Source organism: Cavia porcellus, unplaced genomic scaffold, assembly GCF_034190915.1.
Source record: "Cavia porcellus strain 051 isolate PalLab524CR breed Dunkin Hartley unplaced genomic scaffold, mCavPor4.1 scaffold_33, whole genome shotgun sequence".
Taxonomy (NCBI): Eukaryota; Metazoa; Chordata; class Mammalia; order Rodentia; family Caviidae; genus Cavia; species Cavia porcellus.
The window spans coordinates 1298640-1322601 of record NW_026947516.1 but is presented as its reverse complement, the minus strand read 5'-3'; the positions used below and the strand labels follow the sequence as shown (position 1 = coordinate 1322601).

Genomic DNA, 23962 nt, shown 5'->3' with positions numbered 1-23962 from the left:
TGGGCAAGGCCTGGATCTGACCCTTTGCAAAGGACACAAAATTTATAACCCTGCAGAGCCCAGCGGCAGATTTGCAGCACAGCTCGGGCTGGAAGGCTTTTTGGACCCGGTGCGCGGTGGAGTTTGCAGAGTGCGCCGCAGAAAGCAGTCAGTCGACAAAGTAAATTGTTACTGTGTTTGTGAACGCGGCCAGCGGGGCGCTGGCTTCGGTAGGGAGGGAGGCAAATCCTTGAGCTTTTCAATGTGGACCCTAAAGTGCTTTTTCCTGAACCGTGTTTATTCACCTTGTTAGAAGCGAAAGGAATTCAAAATAGACTCAGTCGTAAGAAGCCAATTGCATATTGCTATCAAAGGCACGTAGACTTTATAAAATTTATATTTATTATTATTTTTTTGAGACAGGGTCTCGGTGCAGTCCGGTCTGGCCTAGAGTTCACAGTGACCCCAAAGCCGGCCTTGAACTCACAGCGATCCTCCTGCCTCAGCCTCCCGAGTGCCAGATTAAAAACATGCACCATCACCCGACTTTAGACTTTCTTTAATTTTTAGTATTATCATTATTATTTGCAGAGATGGATCAAACCCAGGGCCTCACGGGGGTAGCTCCCCCACGGAGCTGCAGCCCTGGGTTTGATTTTATTTTGGGTTCCTGCAGTGGACATCAGGAACCCCCGACCTGGTGTTTGCCAGGCAGGTGCTGGTGCCGCTGGGCTCAGTCCCCGGCCCCTGGGTTCTGTTTTTAATTGACTGAAAATATTTCTAGATCTGTGAACGGCGGGGAAAGATGGAAGCAGGATGGCGTCTGCCCGGCTGTGTACGTTTTGATGATTTTTGTGTTTCCTGCGGTTGAGGATCTATCTGTTCCACACCTTGTAGATTTTTTCCTGTGGCTTTGGGGACCCGGGCGGGGCCTTCACACCGAGTCCCACGCCCGGCTCTGTGTTTTTGTTTTTCAGAGAGCAGAATATATTCATTTAGAGAAAGAAAGCTCAGACAGACAGACAGACAGAGGAGACAGGGCCCCCAGTGGCTTGCCTAACCCCCGCTGTCTTAAAATTTCTTGTCTTTAATTTTCAGACAGGGCGTGCCTCGGTTGCCCAGGCTGGACCCGAAAACTTGAAAATGTCAGACTTCTTGATGGTAGAAAGTTTTTGGGGTTTTTTTCTGTCTTTTTGAGACGGGGTCCCGCTGTGCAGTCCAGGCTGGTCTCGAGCTCGCAGAGACCCTCCTGCCTCAGCCTCCTGAGTGTCTGGATGACAGCTGTGCGCCACCACGCCCGGCTAGATGGTAGAAAGTTTTAATTCTCACAAAAAGTAAGGACTTCCCCAGCCCCAGGGCCTGTTATTTATGTGGCTTATAGCAACCTATCACTTACTAGAGGTCCAGAGGGACATTTAGGAAGCAGGTGACATGTGCCGTAGACTAATAACAGTCAGCTCGGTGCACCCGGAATCCTGGCACTGGGGAGGCCGAGGCGGGAGGGTCTCCAATTGCATCCTGCGAATTGCTTGGGGGGTTTACTGATTGAGCCAAGACTCTGTCTCAAACTTGACACTCGCTTGGTAGCCCAGGCTGGTTGTGACCTGGCAGGGATCCTCCTGCCTCGGCCTCCCCAGTGCTGGGGTGACAGGAGCGGCCCCCACATTCCCGGGGTGAGTATGTGAGTGTTGACGTTCTAAACAATCAGTTACAGTAAAACACGCCCAGCCAGGGACCCCCGAGTCCCCCCGGCCCTGCCCGGCTCCCCCAGCTCCCCCAGATCCCGGCCTCTCTCCTAGCAGCTCGGGGTGCTCTGTGCTCGGGGGCTTTAGCTGCGCCCTCCTGGCCGCCTCTGTGTCCCGAATGGACCTGACCTTTCCCGGTCACTGTGACCTTGGGGAGCAGCCGGGAGTCGCTCGGGGCCAGCTCCAGGACCGAGGTGGACGGGGACCCGGTGTCAGGTGTTTACAGCTGCCTTTCGGCTGGATGGCGCTCGGCAGCGGCCGTCACCGGGTTTCTGATCACCCCAGTGTGGCGCTGGTGACCGCAGGTGCTGCATAACGGCCCTGCTCGGAACCAGAGCAGATTTAAAGTCTGCACACCTTATGTACACGCAGCTGTTCCAAGCATGGTGGTTTGTTTTCCAGATTTCTCCCCGCCCTCCCCTCCCTCCTCCCCTCTCTCCTCCCCTCCCTCATCCCCTCCCTCCTCCCCTCCCTCTCAGGGAACTGACCCCAGGCCCTTGGCTCTGGTGAGAAACTCTGGTCCTTTGTAAGTTTTGGAACAGTGTCACTGAACAACCCACACTCAGCTTGAGCTTGGGACCCTCCTGCCTCAGCCTCCCGAGGTCTGGGGTGACAGCCTGGGACGCCTCTCCCGGCTACCAAGCTGCTTGCTTGCGTGCTTACTGATTTTTTGCACAGGGAATCAAACCCAGAGCCCCAGGAATGCTGTGCCCGGGTTCTATCAGTAAGCCGCACCCCCCTGCCCGGCATACCGTTATATATTCAGTCGACAAACGGCAATCATATACATTAGCTGGGCGTGTGGGGCACGCGCCTGTCATCCCAGCACCCAGGGGGCTGAGGCAGGAGGATCTCACTGAGTTTGAGGCCAGCCTGGGCTCCATAGCGAGACCCGATCTCACCCCCTTCCCGGGAATTTACACGGCACAGTGGGGTTGTCAGGTGGCTGTGCAGAGCAGAATGATTAAATTATTAATTAATTAATTAATTAATGATTAAATTATTATACATCATCTCATTTACCTTTTTTAAGTTAGAATTGTGCATTTTTCTATTGTAGAACCTTTGATTCTTGCAAACTTATGTCTGTCTGTGCATCCTTACTATCTATCAGTCAATCAGCTATCTGTCCATCCTGTGTATCAATCATCTATATCTAGTTTATCGGCTTTACCATCGATCTGTCCGTCATCAGTCATCTGTCTGTCTGTGTACCTCAGTGGTCCTCTGTCCCTGGGTTTTACACCAGTTGGAAATTGACCTCAGCAGAACCCCAACGGGAACTTTGGATCTTTTTAATACTTTTGTTTGTTGGTTTGTTTGTTTTGGTCTTTTTTTGAGGCAGGGTCTCGGTGTGCAGTCCGGGCCGGCCCTGAGCTCACTGTGCAGCGCAGGCTGGCCTCGAACTCGCAGGGATCCTCCTGCCTCAGCCTCCCCAGTGGCTGTACTCACCACGCCCGCCCTTCTGCGTTTCTGAGAGCCGGTGGCTTCTTCAGCTCCCGGAAGGCCCGGTGCCTCGGTGTCCCCCGGCTCTGTGCTTCTGTGCGTTTACTGCGGTGAGAACGTTGGCAGTCTTTGCTCTTTAAGGGTGACCTTAAAACCTGTGGCGCGCTGCTGTGACCGGGCTTGGGTCCCGTCGTCCCGGGAACATCTGGGAAACCACTGAGCCGCCTGGCCCTGGGGTGGGATCAGAAATCACAGGCAGGACCCCGGGAGGCTGGAGGCTGAGGCGGGAGGGTCTCAAGCTCCAGGCCAGCCTGGCTCACAATAAAAAGTGCTGAAGGAAGGGGTCAGGGGTTTTCTGAGCCGGGGTGTGCTGCGGAGCCCAGCGGGAGCTCTTGGAGATCCTCCTGCCTCAGCCTCCCCGTGCTGGGCTGAGCCCCGGGGCCACAGCCAGGTGAGCCCAGGTTTAGGGATGCTGTCCTTCGTGCCTGTGTGTGGTGCGTGTGTGGCGCTGTTGTTGGCTGTATTGTGTGTCTTGCTGTCCGCAAGGCTGGTTTGGCTGCGCAGTTCCCGCGGGCCTGCGGTCAGTGCGGGGCGCGGCTGGCCCTGGGCTTGCGGAGATGGCCTGCCTCGGCCTCCCGAGCTCGGGTGCACCAGCACGGCCGCTCGGCTCTCCTGTGCCTTCCCGTCCTGCCCGCGTGACCACAGTCAGCATCGGGAGCGCCCCGCGTGGGGCTCGGGCTCCTCCCGCCCAACCAGTGACGGGCAGCGTCGCCCTGGTCCTGGGTGGACGTGGCCAGGCCGGCCAGCAGCTCAGCCCAGCAGCAGCCGCGGACCCGGCGTCTGCACAGCGGGGTGTGCACGCGGACCTCAGCGGGGGGACACCTGGGGTTACACTCGGGAACCGCGGGCACACCCGGGGCACACCCGGGGCACACTCAGGGCACACCCGGGGCACACTCGGGGCACACTCGGGGCACACTCGGTCGGGGCACACTCAGAGACCATGGCCGAAAGGCAGAGCTCACCAGAAAGAAGACGGACCCGCCTCTTCTCTAGGCGGACGCATCAGTAATAGAAATACATCGTCGTTAAACTTAGCATAAGACGAGCTTATGGATCACTGTAGCTGTGTGCTATTGAATGATACTAGTTTATTATTAAACTTACAATACTATCTTATGTATTACTATAGTTGTGTTCTATTATAATATAATATATATAACATGCCTTACAATATATAATGTAATACATTAATGTATTATTATAATAGTTTATTATAGTTTATTAAACTTACAGTAATATATCACTATAGTTGTATTCTAGTAAAACATAGTTTACTATTAAACTTACAATACTATTTTATATATTACTATAGTTGCCTTCTATTATATAATATAATAATACTATATACTACACATAATATGTATATTACGTATATAATATACAATCATATTAACAATACTGTATTATAATATAAATGATAGTTTATTATTAAATTCATAATAGTAACTTATGTATTACTGTAGTATTGTATTAAAATAGTTTATTAAACTTACGGTAAGTTTATTAAACTTACGGTAGTTAAGTAAGTTAAGTATTACTATAGTTGTATTCTATTGTAATATAATAATATAATACACTATATACATTATAATACATAATGTAATATAGTCAATGATAATATTGTATTATATATAATAGTTCATTACTAAACTTATAATAGTAATACATATTACCGTAGTCTATTAAAATATACTTTATTAAACTTACAGTACTAACCTATGTATTGCTATAGTTGTATTCTATTGTAATATAATAAAATATAATATACAGTATACATTATAATACATAATGTAATATAGTCAATCATAATATATTATAATATATACTATTATATATAGTGTATACCATATATATGTAGTATATATATATATAGTATATAGTATATAATATATATAATAGTATTATAATATAACTAATAGTTCATCACTAAACTTACAATAGTAACTTATAAATTACCATAGTATTCTATTAAAATATTAAAATATAGCTTATTAAACTTACTTATAACACTATACTTGTATTCTATGTATGTATACATAGATGTACGGTGTGTAAGCGTGTACCCCAGTCACAGTACACGTCACAGTATGTGTGTGCTCACGTGTGTGCTTCCCAGTGCCGCACACGCGTACGTGTGTGGGTGTGAGTGTGCACACGTGTGTGTGGTACACATCTCACAAGTTTTTCACAGCCTGTGTGGGTGTGCATTTGCACAAACACCTATTTGTCAGTGCTGTATCCTGGGCATTTGTGTACAGCTCCGTGTGTACACGTGTGACTCTGTGTACACGTCGATCCGTGTCATCCGTAGTAGCGCACACACAGGTACGTGGACACACACGTGTGTGGTGGCCCCGTGCACACCTCCCGGAGGGCAGGTGCCCGGTCTTCTGCTCTAACCTTGCCCGGCCGCACCGCTGCCCGCAGGCCTGCCCCCTTCCATCCCGTGCAGCAGCCTGAGGGCTCGCCGGGCGCCCCAAGCTGGTTGGCCCCACGCTCGGGGAGGCTGAGGCAGGAGGGTGCGCACGCAGGTCCTGCCTCTAAGGCCGGTCGTAAAGGGTGCGGAGCTCAGTGCAGAGGCTCGGGGCTCCCCCCAGCACCCCAAAATAAAGAAAGTAAAATCCCAAGACTGAAACCAACTGCTCCCGGCTCCTCTTCGGGGCTGGCGGGGACACTGTGCAAAGCGCCTGTAACAGCCAGAGACGGGAGAGCGGGGTGCACACCCGCAGGAGTCCCGGTGTGGGCAACACGAGTCTGACTCTCCGCGTCCCTCCCCCGCATCTCTGACCCTTTTCCCTTTGGCAAAAGACCCGTGTCTCCGTGTCCTTGTGTCCGTCCTGTGTGTGGCTGTCATTTATACATCGCCTCAGTCGAATAAGAAAAACCCTGCCGTATTCAGGCGTGTGGTCTGATTTATTGTGGCCGATTTATTTCGCCAATGTTGTTTCCCAGGTGCGCCTGCTTTTTGTTCAAACACCGTTAACCCCTTCTTCCTGCCTGCATAGTACTCCGTCGTGCGGCTTGTACACCTAACAGGTTTTCCTTGTTTTTTTGAGACTTGTTCTCCTTGTGGAGCCCAGAACTCACCGCCATCCTCCTGCCTCGGCCTCCCGGGCGCTGCAGTGACAGGTGTGCGCCACTGCGCCTGGCAGCAACCCTTCTTTTACGCATCAATGACCGTGAACATTCGTAGAAAGGTCCGTGCCACACAGACCACCAAGGGGCTTCAGTGTTGGCATTGGACCAGGCTGTAAGCTGATTGGTCGGTGCCATCCACCTCCAGAACCCTGCTGAACCAATCAGGAGGCTCCGTTAGTGATCGCCCACCCTGATGCACTTTACACACCCTGGGTCCCGCCTTGCCATCTAGGGATTCCTGAGTGTGATCTCAGCCCCTCTTCTGTGCGTGTGGTGAGAGCCCACCACGCCAGGCGGCTTTGTGGCAGAATCCACTTGATCAGGGGCAGACACATCGCCCGGCAGGTGTCTTCCTCAAAGGACAGGGCTCTGGCTTTTTAAGGGCTGCGTAGTACTCCACGCTAGCCGCACACCACATTGCTGTGATCCACGTCACGGATGGACACGGAGGTCGGTTCTGACTACTGACTTTGGTGAATACAGGTGTGCAGATGTTGGTCTGAACGGGCCCCCTCAGCCACCCCAGCTTTATGTGTTAATTTCCTGCTGCGTTACAGTGTCCGGGGAGCTCAAACCCTCCTGAGAGCCACGCGCAGGAGCATCGTGGTGGACGGTGTGGGCAGGAAAGCCCCGCTGTTGTCACCCGCACGTCTGGTTCTTTCCTCCGTGCGTCCGCCTTTCTGGGTGTTTTAGATAAATTGTGTGATTGGTGGTCTTTGGTGCACTGATTGGTGGCTTTCAGGGTATCACGGCCGTCAGCACCACCCGTATAACAAAACAAGCCAGCGCTCGGTACTTCTTTGGTGTTTCTATGTTCATTTCGTGGTGCTGGAAAGTGAACCTGGTGTTTGGGACTTGCTGGGAAAGTGCTCTGCCACGGAGAGACACCCCGAGTGCTGGCATTGTGCTACAAAGTCCTACTCTGGTACTGTAATTCCTTTTTTATGGGTGTATAGTATTCCACATTTTCAGTTGTCACCGATGACGTTGTGCTGAGCCTGTGCGTTCAGCTCTGAGTTAAAGTCACGTTTTTACTTCACTGTGGGGTTTTTCCGTGGTGTGGGGTCGGGTGTGAGTCTGTGTAACCTGCTGGAGTCTTTTCCAAAGTGACCAAGCCCCGTTTTGCCTCCCCTGGTGACCCAAACCCTCGCTGATGTGTTCCCCAAGGTGTCATCAGAATTCTCGGTCAATGCCGAAATTTAAAAACAAAATGACTACAGTAAATGACCCACTGTTACGACCTCTGCCCCCATCCGGGGTCTGTCCCGTGGCTGCCTCTCGGGTCCGTGACACAGTTTCTCCTGCTGAGTTTTGTTCCAGCGGAGGAGTCCCGAGTGTGCCCATTGCATCCTTCAGCCCCGGGGAGGCTGAGGCGGGAGGCTCTCCACTAGCTCGAGGCCGACCTGTCTGCACCGTGATTCAACAGGAGCCTGCACTCGGTATCGAGACGCCATCTCAGAAAAGGACCCCAAAATAATCTGCCTTCCTGTAGAGCCCCAACCGCAGGCCTCCTGTCACGATTTCAGACAGAGTCTCCCTCAGGGTGTCCAGGTTTGTTGGCTTTTTTGAGACGGGGTCTGGCTGGGTAGCCCAAGCGGGGCTCGAACACCCAGAGATCCTCCTGCCTCAGCCTCCCGAGTACTGGGGTCACGGGTGTGCACCTCCACGCCCGGCTGAAGGGAAACCGTTCACCAAACACGTCCAGGACCTCTGACTGCTAGGACCTTGCTTGGGGCTGGGCTTTTTTCCGCCCAGGGCTTTGCAGACTATAGAGGAGTCCTCCGCCTCCGAGTGACAGCGCTGGTCCTCAGAACCTGACGTGTGCTGTGCTGACTTATGCACTTTTTCCCGCCTTGTTGGTGCATCCCGTGCAGAGACAGCAAGACCTTGTTAGGAAAATCCAAGCGAGGTGTCAGGGCACGCGCCTGTCATCCGCGAGGCTGAGGCAGGAGGATCTCCAGGAGTCCAAGGCGGGGCAGGCAGGATTTCCCCGCCCGGGGTCACGTTTTATCTTTAGTCAATCCCTCCGGCTCTGGAGGGAAACAGAGTTGAGGGTCTCTCGGGGGGATCGAAAGGGAGCACTTGCATTTAAAGCAACATTTATATTTTAAAAAGTCAGGCACGGTCAAAGCGGAGAGGTTTTACTGTGCTCTTTGGATGAGGAAGTTTGCTTTGGGGCCCTGTGTGTGCAATCAGCATTTGAACAAATGCATTTACCTTTAAAAAGTGAGCTCGGAAAAGAAATTAGAAAGTTAGGTCTGGTGGCCACGCCCGTGATGCCAGCTCTCGGGGAGGCTGAGGCAGGAGGGTTGCACGTCGGACCTCACGCCGGGCAGCACACAGAGCAAGAATTGTCCGGAGAAACCAAACCGGGACGGAGCTCCGTGGGGAGGAGCCGGTCCCAGCCCGGCCCTGTAACCGAGACCGGCCCACGGCACACATGAACACCAGACCTGCGTCCTGATCCTTCCCTTCTCCCTGCCGTAGCTTTCTGCCGACAACCGGACCGCGTGGCCGTGGTGACCGGCGGGACGGATGGCATCGGCTACTCCACGGCCAAGCAGCTGGCCGGGCTCGGCATGCGCGTGGTCATAGGTGAGTCTCCCCGCGCCTGGCGCCCGGGTCTCTGCTCAGTTTACGTGGTGGTTGGGATCGAACCTGGGGCTCCAGCGCCGAGCGCCGGTATCTTTGACTTTTACTGTTTTTTAATTTTGACACAGGGTCTTGCAGGCTCAGCAAGTCGCCCGGGCGGGGCTGGAGCCTGCAGCCCTCCTGCCTCAGCCTCCCGCAGTGCTGGGATGGCCTGGGCGCCCCTATGCCAGCTTGGGTCTGAGGGCCGCCCTTTGGGGACCCTGCTGTGGACTCAAACTACTTTTTTAAGTAGAGGGGAAGGGATGGCTGCTTTCTGATCTTTATAATCTCGCTCAGGGGTGCAAACCGCAGGATTTGGGAACACAGCCGGGTGTGGGGCGCACGCCTGTCATCCCAGGGCCCGAGGGGCTGAGGCAGGCGGATCTCTGCACGCTCAAGGCCAGCCTGGGGTACCCAGTGAGATCCTGTCTCAAAACAACAAAATGTTTGTGTAAAGTATTTTCCAGTAACTGCCTTATTTCCCTTTTTTCTGGCTGTGTAATACTCCACCATGTCTACGTAATGCATTGTCTTTACGGGCTCCTGTGCTGACGGTTCTCGGCTCGCTCCTGGGTCCACAGTAGTGGGCACTGGGAGAACTGTGGCGCCCACCGACCCCGTGCTCTGTCCTCCTCCTGTGTGGCTTTTCCCGCGCCCAACACTTCTCAAAGCCCGAAATCCAGGAAGCTCAGCTCAGCGCCCTGATGCGGTGAGGAAGTCAGGCGAGGAAGTGACGCCCTGCAGGAACTGCGCCCCACGTGGCCCTCGCCTGTCCCCAGCTGGGGCCTGAGGTGTTTCCCGCAGCATCCTTCCCTCCACACCTCACCTCTGCCCCATTTTACTGGAAAGGCCTTAGCGTTAAACAGAAATATGGCAGTGGCTGGGTCGTTGTGCCTACCAGCTTTCTGTCGCTCAGAAAGACTTAGATGAAAAAAAAGTTTATTTTGATTCAGGGGCGCAGAGCTTGCGACTGGTTGGCTTAGTCACTTCCTCTTCTTGGCCCCGCCCCTTTGGAGCCTCCCTCCCTGTAGCACTATAGGCTGAGCTGTCCAAGCCACGCCCCTGTGACGTCACTCCCTCTTGGCCCCGCGTCTCGTGGGCCCACTATCCCTCTGTCTGGCTCCAAGTCAGGAGCATCGTGGTGGACTGGTGTAGAGGAGGGAAGACACTCACATCATGGTGGCCCAGAAGAACAAATAGAGAAAGAAGAGGAAAGTGGGCTTCCATAGCCCTTCTAAGCCACGCCTCCATGACGTCACTTTCTCTTGGCCCCGCCCCTCATGGACCCACCATCTGAGAGCTGACTGTCCAAGCCACGCCTCTGTGACGTCACTTCCTCTTTCTCCCACCCCCTTTTGGACCCTCCATCTCCCCGTAGCACCATGGTCTGAGCTGCCTAAGCCCGCTTCCATGATGTCACTTCCTCCTCTTGCCCCGCCCCCTCAAGCCCTCCATCTCCCGGTAGCACCATAGGCTGAGCTGTCCTAGCCCCGCCTCTATACGTCACTTCCTCCTCTTGGCCCCGCCCCTCAGACCCACCATCCCCTGTAGCAGCACGTGCAGAGAGCTGAGTGTGATGCACGTAGTTTCGTGCGGTTGTTTTTTCCTGAAGATGCGCTTCAGCTTGAAACCCTCCCAGTCTATATTGCTCCATCGACACCTCAGGAAAGTCGGGGCTCCCCCAGGTCGGGTGCACGGCCCCTGGCCAGCTGTCCTGGTGGCTCCCCAGGCTGCCGGCTCGCAGCAGCTGCCCCAGGCCGGCCTGGACCTTGCAGGGCTCCTCCTGCCTCAGCCTCCCGAGTCAGGGCTGGGTCGGCGGCGTGCACCACCTCGCCCGGCCACAGTGATTATCATCGTTGTGATTGTCTTCCGGCCGCTTCCCGAGCACCTCACTCTGCATCTTTTTCTTTTTAGCTGGAAATAACAGCGACCGAGGCCGGGAAGCGGTGCGCGGGATCCAGGAGGAAACGCCGAACGCCCATGGTAACGTGGGGTGATTCTGGTTCCGGCCGGGTGCGGTGCCACGGGGCGATGCGTCTCGGATTTTGTGCGTGGATTCTCTGGGCCTTTGTGGTCTGCACGTTCCGATAGCGAGCCTGGCGGTTTGCAGCTGAGTCCCAGCCTCATCAGGCGTTTGTGCAGGGGGGCTCGGAGGGGCTCACAGAGATCCTCCCGTCTCAGCCTCCCGAGCGCTGGGCATTTTCATCTTCTAATTGATGATGATTGCTTCCCCTCCTTCCGCCTTTCCGTTCCTCCCTCCAGCCCTCCCTGCCCTGCTCCCTTCCTCTGCGCAGTGTCACCCACCCGGTGAGCGGATAAACAGGGTGCGTTGGTCATGCCTTGTGGAATATTATTTGACCCTAAAAAAGACACAGTCGGAGTCAAATGCCTTTGTAACCCCAGCTACCTGGGAGGCTGAGGCAGGAGGCTGGCACGTTCCAATCCCCTCTCACTGCTCTGCCTTCTGGTTCTTTGCAGTCAAAGTGTTTAGATTCCAGGCCTGAGTGAAGCCACGCAGGACTCACCCATCTGCATCTGTGTTCTTGCAAATGACGGGGTTATTATCAGCATGACTAGGATTATGCTGTGCCACAGATGAAACCCAGGGCTTTGTGCACGCAGAGCATGCCCTGTACCACTGAGCTGCACCCCACGCCCTTCTGATTTTATTTAGCGCTTGGTCTCCTGACTGTGCGCGGGCTGGCCTGGAACTTGCCTCCTCCTGCCTCAGCCTCCCAATTTTTGCCTGGTTTCTATGAAATCACTCTTTGTGTGGGAGGGAACACGCGGGCTTTGTCACCCTGTGACTGCCTGATTTTATTCAGTGTGACGCCCCCACTTTTACCCTGGTAAATGGTGCAAATGGTGGGACAGATGTCCTTTTCAGGGCCGCGTAGTATTCCAGCAGGCCCACGGAATGTGTGATCTCTGTCTGTGTGTCCGTCGAGGAGCACTCATGTTGTTCCTGCTCCTGGGCTGTGGTTTTGGAGGACCTCCCATCCTGACCTGTGCAGCAGTAGTGGTCACTTACACTGGGGTAGGCAAGACGCTCCCATCATGGTGGCCGGGAAGCAGAGACAGAAGGGAGGAGCCGGGCACCAGAACACAGCTTAAAGGGGGTTTTATGGAGCCTGGATCTCTCGTGTGCTCCAGGCTGGGCAGGCACTCGCCGTCTTCCTGCCTCAGCCTCCTGACTGCCGGGACTCTTTAGTGCACCTCTCGTAAGATGGATCCGTCTGTTTTGCTGGTCGCGGACTCGCTGGCGAGAGAGAGAGTTTGGGGGAGACTCTGCCTTGCGGGTCTGCGGGGAGCCGTGTGCCTCCATTCCCAGCACGCTTCATGGCCTTTGAGACTCATCTCCCTGGTGAGGCGTCAGGAACTGGCTTTGCAGCCTGACCGGGACGAATCCACCCACCACCCGGAGCCTCAGTGGATTCACGGGCTCCTGGGCTACCTGCTGCTGTCCGTGTCCATGTGACCGGTGGCCCAGGCCAGCTTGGACGCGGCCCCGGAGCCCCCCTTGACCCTCCTGGAGCAGGAGGCGGCGTCCGCGGAGACCTCTGAGGTCTGTAAGTCACAGGAGGGTGTGAGTCTGCGGGCTGCGGCGTGCCGAGCGCCCCTAAGAGGATTTGCGCTGCTCTGGATTCTTTAAACCCGGATTCACGTTCCGTCTCCCCGAGACACCGAGCGCAGATTACCGCACCTGGCCGGAAAGCAGGAAGACGGCTCCCAAGATTAAGGTTTTCATCCGGGCCAGAGGAGCTATTCCGGGCTCACTTTTTGATTATTTCTTTCCTGGGCGAAGACTTAGCAAAAAAGTGGGCACAGGCGGCGTGCGAGCCGGGGCCTAAAATCCTCCCGGAGTCCCCAGAGTCCGCGGAGCTGTGCCCAGGAATCGGGGTGCCGCGGGGGCCCCGAGGTCGTTCTTTATATTCAATCAGTGATCCCAGCGTATGCCGAGTGTTGAAATGCAGTAAAATATGTTTCTGTTATTTAGCATCCGACAACCGTGACCCGCCGCGCCCACTGCAGACAGGCTCCTCCGGGGTCCCGGCCGCTCGCCCAGCAGCTCTGGTCCTCGGTCCTCAGGGGCTTTGCCAGCTGGGATCAGAAACCCGGTGACGGCCGCTGCCGAGCGCCATCCAGCTGAAAGGCAGCTGTAAACACCTGACACCGGGTCCCCGTGCACCTCGGTCCCCGGAGCTGGCCCCGAGCGACCCCCGGCTGCTCCCCAAGGTCACAGTGACCGGGAAAGGTCAGGGTTTCGGGTCCATTCGGGACACAGAGGCGGCCAGGACGGCGCAGCTAAAGCTTTTGCGATTGATTCCGGCCTGCAGGAGAGAGGTGGTGAGCGCCTGGCAGGTCCGTTCAGTGTCCACGCCGTTTCTGCAAGGACGTTTCCACTGGCCATTCGCTAGGGGTACAATCCCGAAGGACCCGGGTTGATTAAGGAATACTGCTTTAAAAAAAAAAACATTTAACTTTAAAAAACAAAACAAAACGAGGATAGAATCACACAGAATTTGTAAAAATTGTAGGAAATTAGTCCTAGTTAATATACTGCATATTGTTACCTTAGAAGTAGTTGATCAGGTTACAAGATCTGGACTTAAACAGGATCAAACAGTCAAACAGTCACAGCGTGACATCTTGGAAGCAGCCTGAGTGCCCATCAAGCACGGAATGGATAAAAAAGACGTGGATTTTTTTATACCGTGGAGTACTAGTCAGCTATGAAAAAGGATAACCTGAGGCTTTTATTGGTAAGTAGAGGCAGCTGGAGACCGTACTCATCAGGGACATGAATCACTCACCTTTATAAATATCATGTTGTCTCCCAAAGATACAAAAGAACATGCAAAGTCCCGCGTACCTTCCATTCTGCCAGACAGCTGTTCCCTTCCGAGTGGGCTCCCCGTCACCCACGGACACCGCTGTGACTCTCAGGGACGAGTCCAGGTCCTTCGGGCTCGGTTCCACCCTGTCACGTGTGCCCTGCTGCCGTGAGGTGCTGTTGCTTCACGCCCTGAGTCGCTGGCCCAGGCTTTTGCACGGTGGCCTGGCCTCACTGCCTGTGCATCATTTATTGGGTTCGGCTCTGTGGCGTCCGATGTATTTCTGCACACGCGTAGAGGACGCCGTAACTGTGCACCCCGCGCACCCCGACACTTACGCCCTCCTACCGGGAACCCCATCTCTCCCCTCCTGGTTTCTGACGCGGACTCCCCGTTAGCTCCGGAGTAGGAGCCCGCTCGAACCCAGGGGACGCCATTGCACCCTCCCATCCCGCCAAGACCCGGCTCCCGAGGACGACCCGCCGCCCAGGTTCCGGTCAGCGGCCAGCGTCCAGCCCGCTGCACCTGGGCCCGGGGAAGAGCCGGGCGGGGCGAGGTCTGCGGGCTCCTGCCGTGTGCTCAGAGCTCAGCTCCCGGCTTCCGGTCAGGCAGATCTGAACTCCCAAGAAACGGCCCGGGGAATAAACCGGGGCGGAGATCCGTTCTGTCTCCTGGGTTTGTTGACCGCATCCCGTTCTCCATGGGTCTTGAGCGACACAGGGACAGACAGACACAGAGAGGCACGGAAATCACCATGGACTCAGAATCCACTCAAGGACCCAATGACCTCCAGCCCTGCCCAGACACCCTCAGACTCCCCCAAAACACGGGGACCTCCCTAGAGACCCTCAGACTCCCCAGTAACCCCGGGGACCCCCAAAGGCCTGAAGAGCACCCTGATGCCCTCCAGAACCCCCAGAGGACCCCCTCAGGGAGCCCCGCCGAGTCGTCACGGTGGCTCCCCGAGCATCAAGGCTGCAGCGCGTGGTCATTTGGGGGACCCTTTAAGGTCCAAAGGGCAGCGGCTTCTACAGGAGGCGGTCAGCCTGTGTCCACTCAGAGAGCAAACAGGAGCCGGGTGCACGGTTCCGACTGCGCCCTGTGACCCGAGTTCGTACTGGGGTTCATGGGACGGTCGTCACACAGCCCTGCACAGCACCAGAGTCCCCGTCACAGGGACCAGGCAGGGCACAGTGCAGGTGCCATCTGTGACCGGGGAGCAGCCGCCCAGACTCAGGTCTGCACCCTGCACCTGCACCTGGACCTGGACCTGCACCTGGACCTGCACCTGCACCTAGACCTGCACCTGGACCTGCACCTGGACCTGCATCTGCACCTGCACCTGGACCTGCACCTGGACCTGCACCTGGACCTGGACCTGCACCCTGCACCTGCACCTGGACCTGGACCTGCACCTGGACCTGCACCTGGACCTGCACCTGGACCTGGACCTGCGCCTGGACCTGCACCTGGACCTGCACCTGGACCTCGGCCTGCAGGACGGCCGCCAAGTTCTCATTAAAATGAAATTCTTCCAAAACGCCCTTCAGTTTTGTATTTTTTGTCCTATGTGAACGATAGCCCGGGTTCCCTGTGCCCGCGTGTGTGTGTGTGCAGGATTTAGCTGTCACCGTGCTCCCCCGTATCTCCCCTAATTATCTGGCTATTACACAGTAATCGCTCAGGCGTCCGCCCCGAGGAGGAACCTAAACTCCGGGCTCGCTTCTTACGCAGCCTTATCTGGCTTCTGCATTCCTGGAAGAGGAAGCGGCTTTTCCCGCAGGCCCGTGGCTCCTGCCGTGGGGACCTACTAAGGAAACCGCGTCTTCGCCTGCTGTGTGTGCTCCGGCCCTCCCTGTCCTCGGCTTCCCCTCCAGGGCCGCCGCGGGCACCTGAAAGCCGGGGGGTCTGTGCCAGGACTTGGACACCTTCCCGGTCCTCCCTGAAGACCGTCCTCCCCCAGCAGACCCCGACCTCGGCCAGGATGGCACACGAGGGTGCACGTTCCTCTGAGCTCAGCGTCCCGAGAGGTGCAGTCCTGAGCTGGGGTCCCCTCCTGATCGCACCGCGGTGCCCTTGAGCGTGTCCGGGGTGAAGTCTCCGTCTGGTGGGACCCGCGGGGAGCTTTGTGGCAGGAGGGACGGGGCAGCGTCCACTGTGAATTTTTGCTTGCAGCTCGGAGGAACCCAGCCTGTGGGACCCGAGCCCGGGCCGAGCTCAGTGTTTTCGTGTGTCGCTGTGCGAGTCCCATAAACGCCGCCTGGGGGACGCTGCACCCGGCCAGCTGCTCCGCGTCCAGCTGATTCGGGCATCTGATTTCAGGGGCTCGGCGGGGAGCGGCTGACAGCTCATGTGCTCCTCAGCTGGGAGGTTCATTGACTGGCTATTTTTAATTCTCCGGCAGTTGACAAAAAACCAGGCTGTACCCGAAGACAAACAGGAGCCAGCCAGATGGGCCCGCTGGGCACCGCCGGGTACGTGGTCAGCCTCCTGCCCGGGAGCTGGAAATAGCCTCGTCCCCGGGCCGGCTGCTGAATGTGCAGGACCGGGGTGTCCTGGGAGACCGGGCTGCAGGGTGGCGGGGGCCGAGCGGGAGGGGCTGCGTCAGGACACGCAGATGGCAGGACAGCCGTGGACGGGGCCCGGGGGATCAGTCGGCGCTGACGCAGGGTTTCGGGGCTCTTTGTGGGCGACAGGAGAGTCACCCACGCTGTCCCAGCCACGCACAGCTGACCGACTCCACAATGGCGACCCGATCGCCCCATTGCTTCCTGAACGCCCGGCCCTGGGTGCTTCATCACAGCCACAGAACGCAGACTCGTGCGGCCTCCTTTAAAGACCTGAATTTGCATCCACCCGGGTCCTGATGGTCGGGCTGTGCAGTCTCTGCAGGCCTTCGGGGAGGGTGGCTGTCCGTGGGGGGACTTTGAGGGTTGTTGATTGACTCGCGAGGACCCCGACTCCATGCACAGAGGGGCTGGAAATTTGCTGGCATTTTGGGAGCTGACGGAAACGCGGGAGGCGGGACCCGGTGGGAGGACGGGCCCCTGTGATGGCGTCCACTTCCCCAGCCCGTGTCAGGTCCAGGTGCCCTGCGGCCGGCTGACTCTGGACTGAAAGTTGATTGACAATTTTGGAAGCTAGATACCTAAGATGGGGGTGCTGCCAGGACCCCGATAAAACACTGCTCCTCTCAGTGGTTTCTCTCAGGGATCGGGGCCCAGCGATGGAGGACAAATCAGAATCCTTCAGAGGGGCCTCGTGCAGACCCCCCCACCTGTACTGCGCTTAGCCTCGTGGTCTGGGGGGGCCTCCGTGTTTCTTCAGGTGACTGGCGCTTAGCCTTGTTCATGGCTGAGTAGTACTCCACTGCATACATAAGTACGCGTGCCCGAGAAGGCTCTAATACTGGCCCGGGCTTCTTGGCCAGTGACTTTTGAGCCCCGGGAGTGTCCTGTGTGACGATTGATGGTATCTCTGTCACTCTGGGCCCGTGGGCCACTGCAGGGCATCTGTGTCTCTTTCGCGTGTGGTTAGGTTCACACTCTCTGGCCCACACGGTTTTGGTGCCAACCCAGAAGTGGAGGTTTGTGTCCACACACACGGTCAGCCCCACTCGGAGGACCCAGCCCGAGAGGACCCGGCTGCGGAGCTCGGGAGGCGAGCTGCACCTAAAAAGGGCTAAAGGTCGTGTGGGGCCGCCCCCTGGGGAGCCTCGGGGGTCCCTGAACACCTCGTGGCCGGCCGGGCCTCGGTGGTGCCCGCCTGTGCTGTGCTGCGCCCTGGTGCCCACGCGGTCCGAGCCAGCCGTCTGTGTTCTGCTCCCGACGGCTGGTGTCTGAGCCGTGCTGCCGCTCACACGGGCGTGCGAGGATCACGGGCTTGGAGAGCGACACCCGGCTCGGGAAGAGCCGGGCGGGCTGGAGTCGAGTTTCCGTGGATGCTAGAACTGTGTTGCTAAGGGCTGCACCGAGCTTGGGCTTGTGAGCCACGACGAGGGGACTTAGTGTCCACCGGACGCCGAGCCTGGGTCCCGGGGTTCCCGGGAGGGCCTGCGGTCGTCCACATCAGGGCCTGTCTCTCTGTGCCTCAGGACCTTTACACATGCTCCGTCCACCAGCTCAGGCTTGGCCCAGCCTGTGTCTGCCCATCAGTGCCCGACGGAGGGAGCCGGGGATGTCACCGCAGCGCAGCTGCTCCGGACGTCTCTCCCCTCCTGCCGCCTGTCACCGAGGCCTCCCCTTCCTCCCTTCCCTCCTCCCTCCACTGATTGTTATTCTGTCCGCCTCCTTTGGCAAGAACACGGTGACCTCCCTGGGGACTGTGCTCCTCTCCTGCTGCTGCCGCCGCCCGGCCTGCTCGCAGGGAAAGCGGCCGAGGATGAGACCTGGCAGCTGCCGGGAAGGGCCTGGCTGGGCGGGGCTGGCCTCGTGGAGGCGGATGCTGCAAAGGTCCTGGGGCAGACGCGAGGGCACCAGGCAGGGCTGGGATACCCGCTCCTGCAGCAGCAGCAGGACGAGGCCTCCTGCTGCTCCTCCTCCTCCATCTCCTCCTCCTGGTGGTGGCAGGGCTCAGCAGGTCCCGTGGCCTCCACCCGTGGTGCCCAGGACCTCTGAGGTGCAGCTCTGGCATCCGCCCGGATGGCGCTCGGTTCTGGGGGACCCCAGCGTGCCTCAGGGGTACAGATGGCAGAGGGGGGCGGACACCAACATGGTGGCCGACGTCCTCGGACGGCACTGTGGGGACTCCAGCTCCCGCCCGCCTGCCGGGACCCCGTCCCTGGAGCCCCCCCAGCCTCCCTCTGGGCCGCCATATGCAATCCGCCACGTGGATCCACGCGTGGCCCTCCGTGGCTGGTGGTCAGGGCTGCGGGTCCAGCAGCCGTGCTGACCCCGATTCGGTTCACTTTCTTTGCTGGAGGCGTTTGCTTGTAGACGCGGGCACGGCGGGCACCTGCGGGTCTGGGCAGAGCCGGGCGCTGCGGGGCGCCCTCCTGCACCACCCCGAGCTGGGATGAGGTGCAGGGTCCACGGCGGGGCGGCACGGGCAGCTTGGGCACAGCTCGGGCACGGATTTTGTGCTCAGCCGCTCGGGCGGACTCAAACTCACAAAACGCTAAGACCACGATGGAAAAGATCAACACGGGTGTTTGCTGACTGCATCGCTGAACGCTCCTGGGCGAACCTGCCACGGAATCCCACAGTGGCTTTTACTGCCACGGAATCCCACAGGGGCTTTTAATGTCCGCCGCGCAGTTCCTAGCCGAGGGTTTCAGGTCATGATGGCTGGCGCTGGCCGCCTGGGCCGACCCGGCCACTGCTGGGCGAGGACGTGACCGACGATTTCATGGATGGATTCGGTGGCCCGGGGTGGGCGGCTGTGAGCGGACACACGAATGTATTAAACCCACTCAGAATGAACGGGCTGTCCGTGGCGGTGGCCGTGGGAGCCGTGGCGGGCCACAGGGTGCCCGGAGCTCTGGGGAGCTCGCTCAGCGCCCGAGCTGCAAGGAATCTGTGCGTCATTCAGCGCCTGGCCGGATGGTGCATTTACCTTCCCGGGAATTAGCCGTCATGTGGGACAGAGACGGTGGTCAGCCACCTGACCTCTAACTTATAGACAAGCCAGATCCCACGTGGAGATTGTGGCAAGCCGGTGAATTCGGGAACGCTTGTTATGCAGCAGTGCTAGCCGATACACACGGTTCCTCAACAGAGCCACATGGGAACATGGGCATCTGTGTTTAAGTTCAAGCCCTCAGTGCTGCTGCCCAGATTCAGATAATACTGCTGGCGTGTCACTGGGTCATAAAAAAGGTGAACGCCAAGGACAGAGAAGGTCGGGCATTGTAATAAGTGAATGTTCTGCTTATAGACGATCTGAGGAGGGTGCAGACGGCAGGTAACCAGACAGGCACCTCTGTGAGCCCGAAGATCGTGTTTTTTTGCAGGGACACAGGAAAGCTCTTCCGAAGCTTTAGTGAAATTTGCATTTCCGGGGCCACAGCGAGATGGCCGAGTGCCCGGGTGGTGAGATAGAGGTACACAAAGCCGTTCCTTACGAAGCGACGTGGCCTTAAAACGTGGAGTCAGTTTATTATCCTTCTTGGGTCTGAGTGCGTCAGCAGCGTCCCGTTGCGTGCTGTGTGATCCGCAAGCCTCGGGAGCTTCTAACAACACTTAGAAGCCGCGGTTCCCCTGAAGGGCCAGCAGGTCCAGTCAGTGTCCTAACGGGGCGGACGCTGGCCTGCTGACCGCGCGGCCCAGAGTGGCCGGTCGGGTCCCAGCCGGGCACGTTTCTGTCTTTGCAGTTGAATTCTTACACTGCGATCTGGCGTCCATGAGGTGCATCCGGCAGTTCGTGCAGAAGTTCAAGAGCAAGGGGCTCCCCCTCCACGTGCTCGTCAACAACGGTGAGTGCTCCCCGAGCCCGAAACGGGGTGCCGGCCTTCGCGGCCCGGAGTTAACAGCCTGCCGCTGCGGGTTCCGGAGCCCAGCGATGCACGCCACTGCAGGGCCGCAGTCTGGGTTCTGGGGGTCACCGCGAGCCAGCCGGGAGCTGCCGGGCTGCTGAGGGTCACTGAGGGTCCTGGAGGTCCGGGGAGAGGACTTGGGGTCACCCCGGGAATGGGGCCCCCCTCAGCTCCAAAGCCGCTGGTCATTCTGCATCGCTGTTTTTTTTAAAAATTATTTTATTTTAAAGAAAATAAAGCGGAACAGGACAGAGCAGTGCCAGGCACAGGGCACCGCACAGCACGACCTCGGACGGCCGCCCTGGTGGCCATTCTGGTCCCCGACAGCCGCGTTCCGTCCTGGGGGGTTAATGACCGGGTGGAATGCCGGACCCTGCGTGCCCAGAGGAACCGAGTGGGCTTTGATAGGGCCGGGGGGACCCTGCCGCGGCCTTCGGGTCCGCCGTGTAGAGATGGGGTCTTGTACGGCGCAGAGCGGCCCTCCTGCCTCAGCTTCCCGGGTGCTGGGCTGCGAGGGGGGCACCCCATGTCCCCTCCTCCGCACGGGTCTTCCCCGGTGCCGTCTCTCCAGGGCGGGGCTGTCTGTTCGTCTGTCTGCACCAAGAGGCTCTCGAGCGTCCTGGGGTGGCCGCGCTTGGGAACAATGTTGTATTTCCCTGTGGGGATGGGATGTGGCCGTCTGGGGACCTCATCCTGTCTCTCTCCATCTCTATCTCTCTGAGTCTCTCTGTCTCTGTCTGATTCTGTCTCTTTCTCACTGGGCATCTGTGTCCCTACAAACGACCCCACCGCCCCTTCTTCGTGGCTGCATAGTACTCCACCGCAGATAAACCACTTTCCTCCTCCGTCTGCTTATCTGCCGATGGACATTCCGGCTGCTTCCGAGATGCCGTGACATCACTTACGCCGCTCTGCACGTGGGCGTGTGTGGCCCGCTGCAGCGTGACGTCCTCTGTCTTCAGGGAGGAGCCCGAGGAGAGGACGTGCTGGTTCCGAGGAGGTTCCCAGTGCAGATCTTCCCGGGGTTGCGTGCTGTTCCTCCCTCTGGCAGTGCAGTTTGCTCTGTTCCCTGCACCCCGGCCGGCCTCGGGGGCTCCGATTTCTCGGTGGAGCCCAGCTTGGCTCAGATTCCCGCCTCTCGGTCTGCATCCTGTTTGCGGGTGTTGAGTGCTCGGGTCGGGCCGAGTCTGTGGCTGTGGGCAGCGGCGTCCAGCACCGGGAGGCCGAGGCGGGAGGGTCTCCCTGAGTCCGGGGCCAGCAGACCCTGCCCGGGGTAAAGAATCGGGGCCCGCCGGGGCGAGGGCCCCCCTGTCCTGTGTGTCCCCCGCCCGGGGCCGGCCATGTCCCCCGTCTAACGGTCCTGGACGTCTTCCCCACAGCGGGCGTCATGATGGTGCCTCAGCGGGAGACCGAGGACGGCTTCGAGGAGCACTTCGGCCTGAACTACTTGGGACATTTCCTGCTCACCAACCTCCTCCTGGACAGCCTGCGCCAGGCCGCGGCCCCGGGGCGCGGCTCCCGGGTGGTCACCGTGTCCTCCGCCACGCACTACGTGGCCCGGCTCAACCTGGAGGACCTGCAGGGCAGGTGGGTGACGGCTCCTGGAGCCTCCCGGGGTCGGGGTGCAGCGGCTGTCCTGGACCATCCGTGGGCCTCGGGGACCCCGAGGGCTGCGTGGGTCCCCGCAGTGTGCACTGCATCCCGGGCCAAGTAACGAGGCGGAGGAGAGATGCTCACGTCACGAGGTCCCGGCCTTCCCGGTCAGCCAGGCTGCCCTTCCTCCCCGCAATGCACCCCGTCACCGTCCAGAACCCCGCACTGAGCACCAGGGCTCCGGGGACACCCCAGGTCTCCCCGTGACACCCCTGGAGTCCATGTAGTGTGTTCCCATTAATAGACCGAATAACCGAACGGTAGCGATCACAGGACCTTGGTGTCAGCATATTTTAACTGCCAGGGTCTGTGTTCCTGAGTTCTGGGCAGGCTGAGGTCTGTCCGGTGACCTGCTGAGATGGACCCCGGGGTGTCTGTATGCCCGGCAGCCAATCTGGGCATCCCAGGGCCTCGCTTCCTCTAGAGGACACACGGGGGACGCTCCTGCCTCGGCCTCCCCGAGCTCTGGGCACCCTGCGCCCCGGCCAGCACCCCGGTTGTGCCTCAGTCTCCCCATCCGGCCTCCCCTGGGTCCCGTCTCCTCTTCCGTCTCTCGGGAGGACACAGTTGCTGGACTCGGGGCCCCCACTCCCCAACACGTCTGCAGCAGATTCTCCACTAATTCCCCTGCACGGGGTCCCCAGACGCGAGCCCGGGGACCCTCGTTCCCCTGAACCCTTCCCGGGTGTAACCAGGACGCTCCGCGATGCAGACGCCGATGCGTGTCATGCAGCAAAGTCCAGCTCCGAGACGGCGTGGCCAGCACCACTGCCCTGGACCGGGGACCCCGGTCCCCCTGCGCCCCACAGCCGAGTTCCCGAGCGCGTGCGTGTCCACCTCTAGCACAGACCCAGGCCTGGGGGCTCAGGGCTCGGTTCCCCCGCAGCGCCGTCTTCAGACTTACTTGGTGTGTGAGGTGTAACGTGGTCTGCTACATTTGGGCCCTAACATGGTAGAAAACTGGTTTGCTTTTGATCTGGAAGCTTCCGCAGAAGCCGCCCGTGTGTCCACTTCCGTCCCTGTCAAAGACACCGACGCTGGGTTCAGGCGAGCCTGACCCAAGTTAACCTGCTTCCAAGGTTTGTAGACTGACACTTTCTAAAGCTGATTGGATCACGGGTGTCGTAGAGTCAGTCATCTGTCAGTCAGTGATGCACAGGGACATCTCTGTCACTGAGGCCAGCTGCTCCCTTCTCTCCCTGCTTCCCGGCCACCATGATGGGAGCGTCTCTCCTCCCCACACCGTCCACCATGATGCTCCCGTGGGTGAAGGCAAACTGGCTACCTTGTCCCCGCACGTACAGCCTGAAGGAGTCTTCATGTAAGGTTTTTAGAGCTCCTGCCTGTAGACCGACCTCTCCCGTGAGATCAGCTGTGAAATTTTGCACCTTGTAGCATTGCCTTCTGGTTCAAAAAGTTTTAACATTTTGGGGGCGTTTTGGACTTGGTCTTGTCAAATGGGGAAAGTCTTATTTTGCAGAATTACAGTTGGTCACTAAGCCGGCGCCAGGTGAGAGAGTTGACGAGGCAGAGCGCCGTGGTTTTGCAGGGCTGGAGACCCGGGTTGTTCTGATGCACAGCACAGAGCAGCCCCCGGGGTGAGCGCTGGGGGCTGGTGCAGCTGCAGTCACTCGGGCTGCGAGGCAGACCCAGAGGGTGGAAGGAGCCGGCTCCAGGCAGGACACCCAGCCGGGCCACTGGGAGACGGGCTGCTAAATTAGGGTGAAGACCTCAGGGAATAAAAGACAGGAACCTGCAGGCTGACGCAGGGACACACAGCAGGCCTCAACCTCACGTGCTCCGGGTCACAGACCTGTGCAGTCCTGGAGCTCGGATTTCATTACCAAACTGTGTTCCTTTCTGAACGTGAAACTCGGGTACTGCTCGGAAAACGTCTTCCAGAAACACGTGTCTGGTCATACTGACAGACTGTAGAATTAGAGAGGATAGATAGCTCAGATACATGGATAGATGGACAGATGGATGGTGGATGGATGGAT

At 58.0% G+C, this 23962-nt stretch overlaps 1 protein-coding gene across 4 annotated transcripts in view; it reads left to right on the top strand.

Annotated features, from left to right (window-relative positions):
- Dhrsx (dehydrogenase/reductase X-linked) overlaps positions 1–23962 on the top strand; it is a 52743-nt gene that overhangs the window by 1857 nt on the left and 26924 nt on the right. For 3 of the 4 annotated variants that reach the window (XM_063242943.1, XM_063242941.1, XM_063242942.1), the window contains exons 2-5: positions 8859–8966; positions 10917–10985; positions 20148–20249; positions 21689–21896. In XM_063242943.1, coding sequence (XP_063099013.1) covers positions 8859–8966; positions 10917–10985; positions 20148–20249; positions 21689–21896 — 487 coding nt within the window. The remainder of the gene's footprint in view (positions 1–8858; positions 8967–10916; positions 10986–20147; positions 20250–21688; positions 21897–23962) is intronic. The other variant, XM_063242944.1, reaches the window with a different exon arrangement.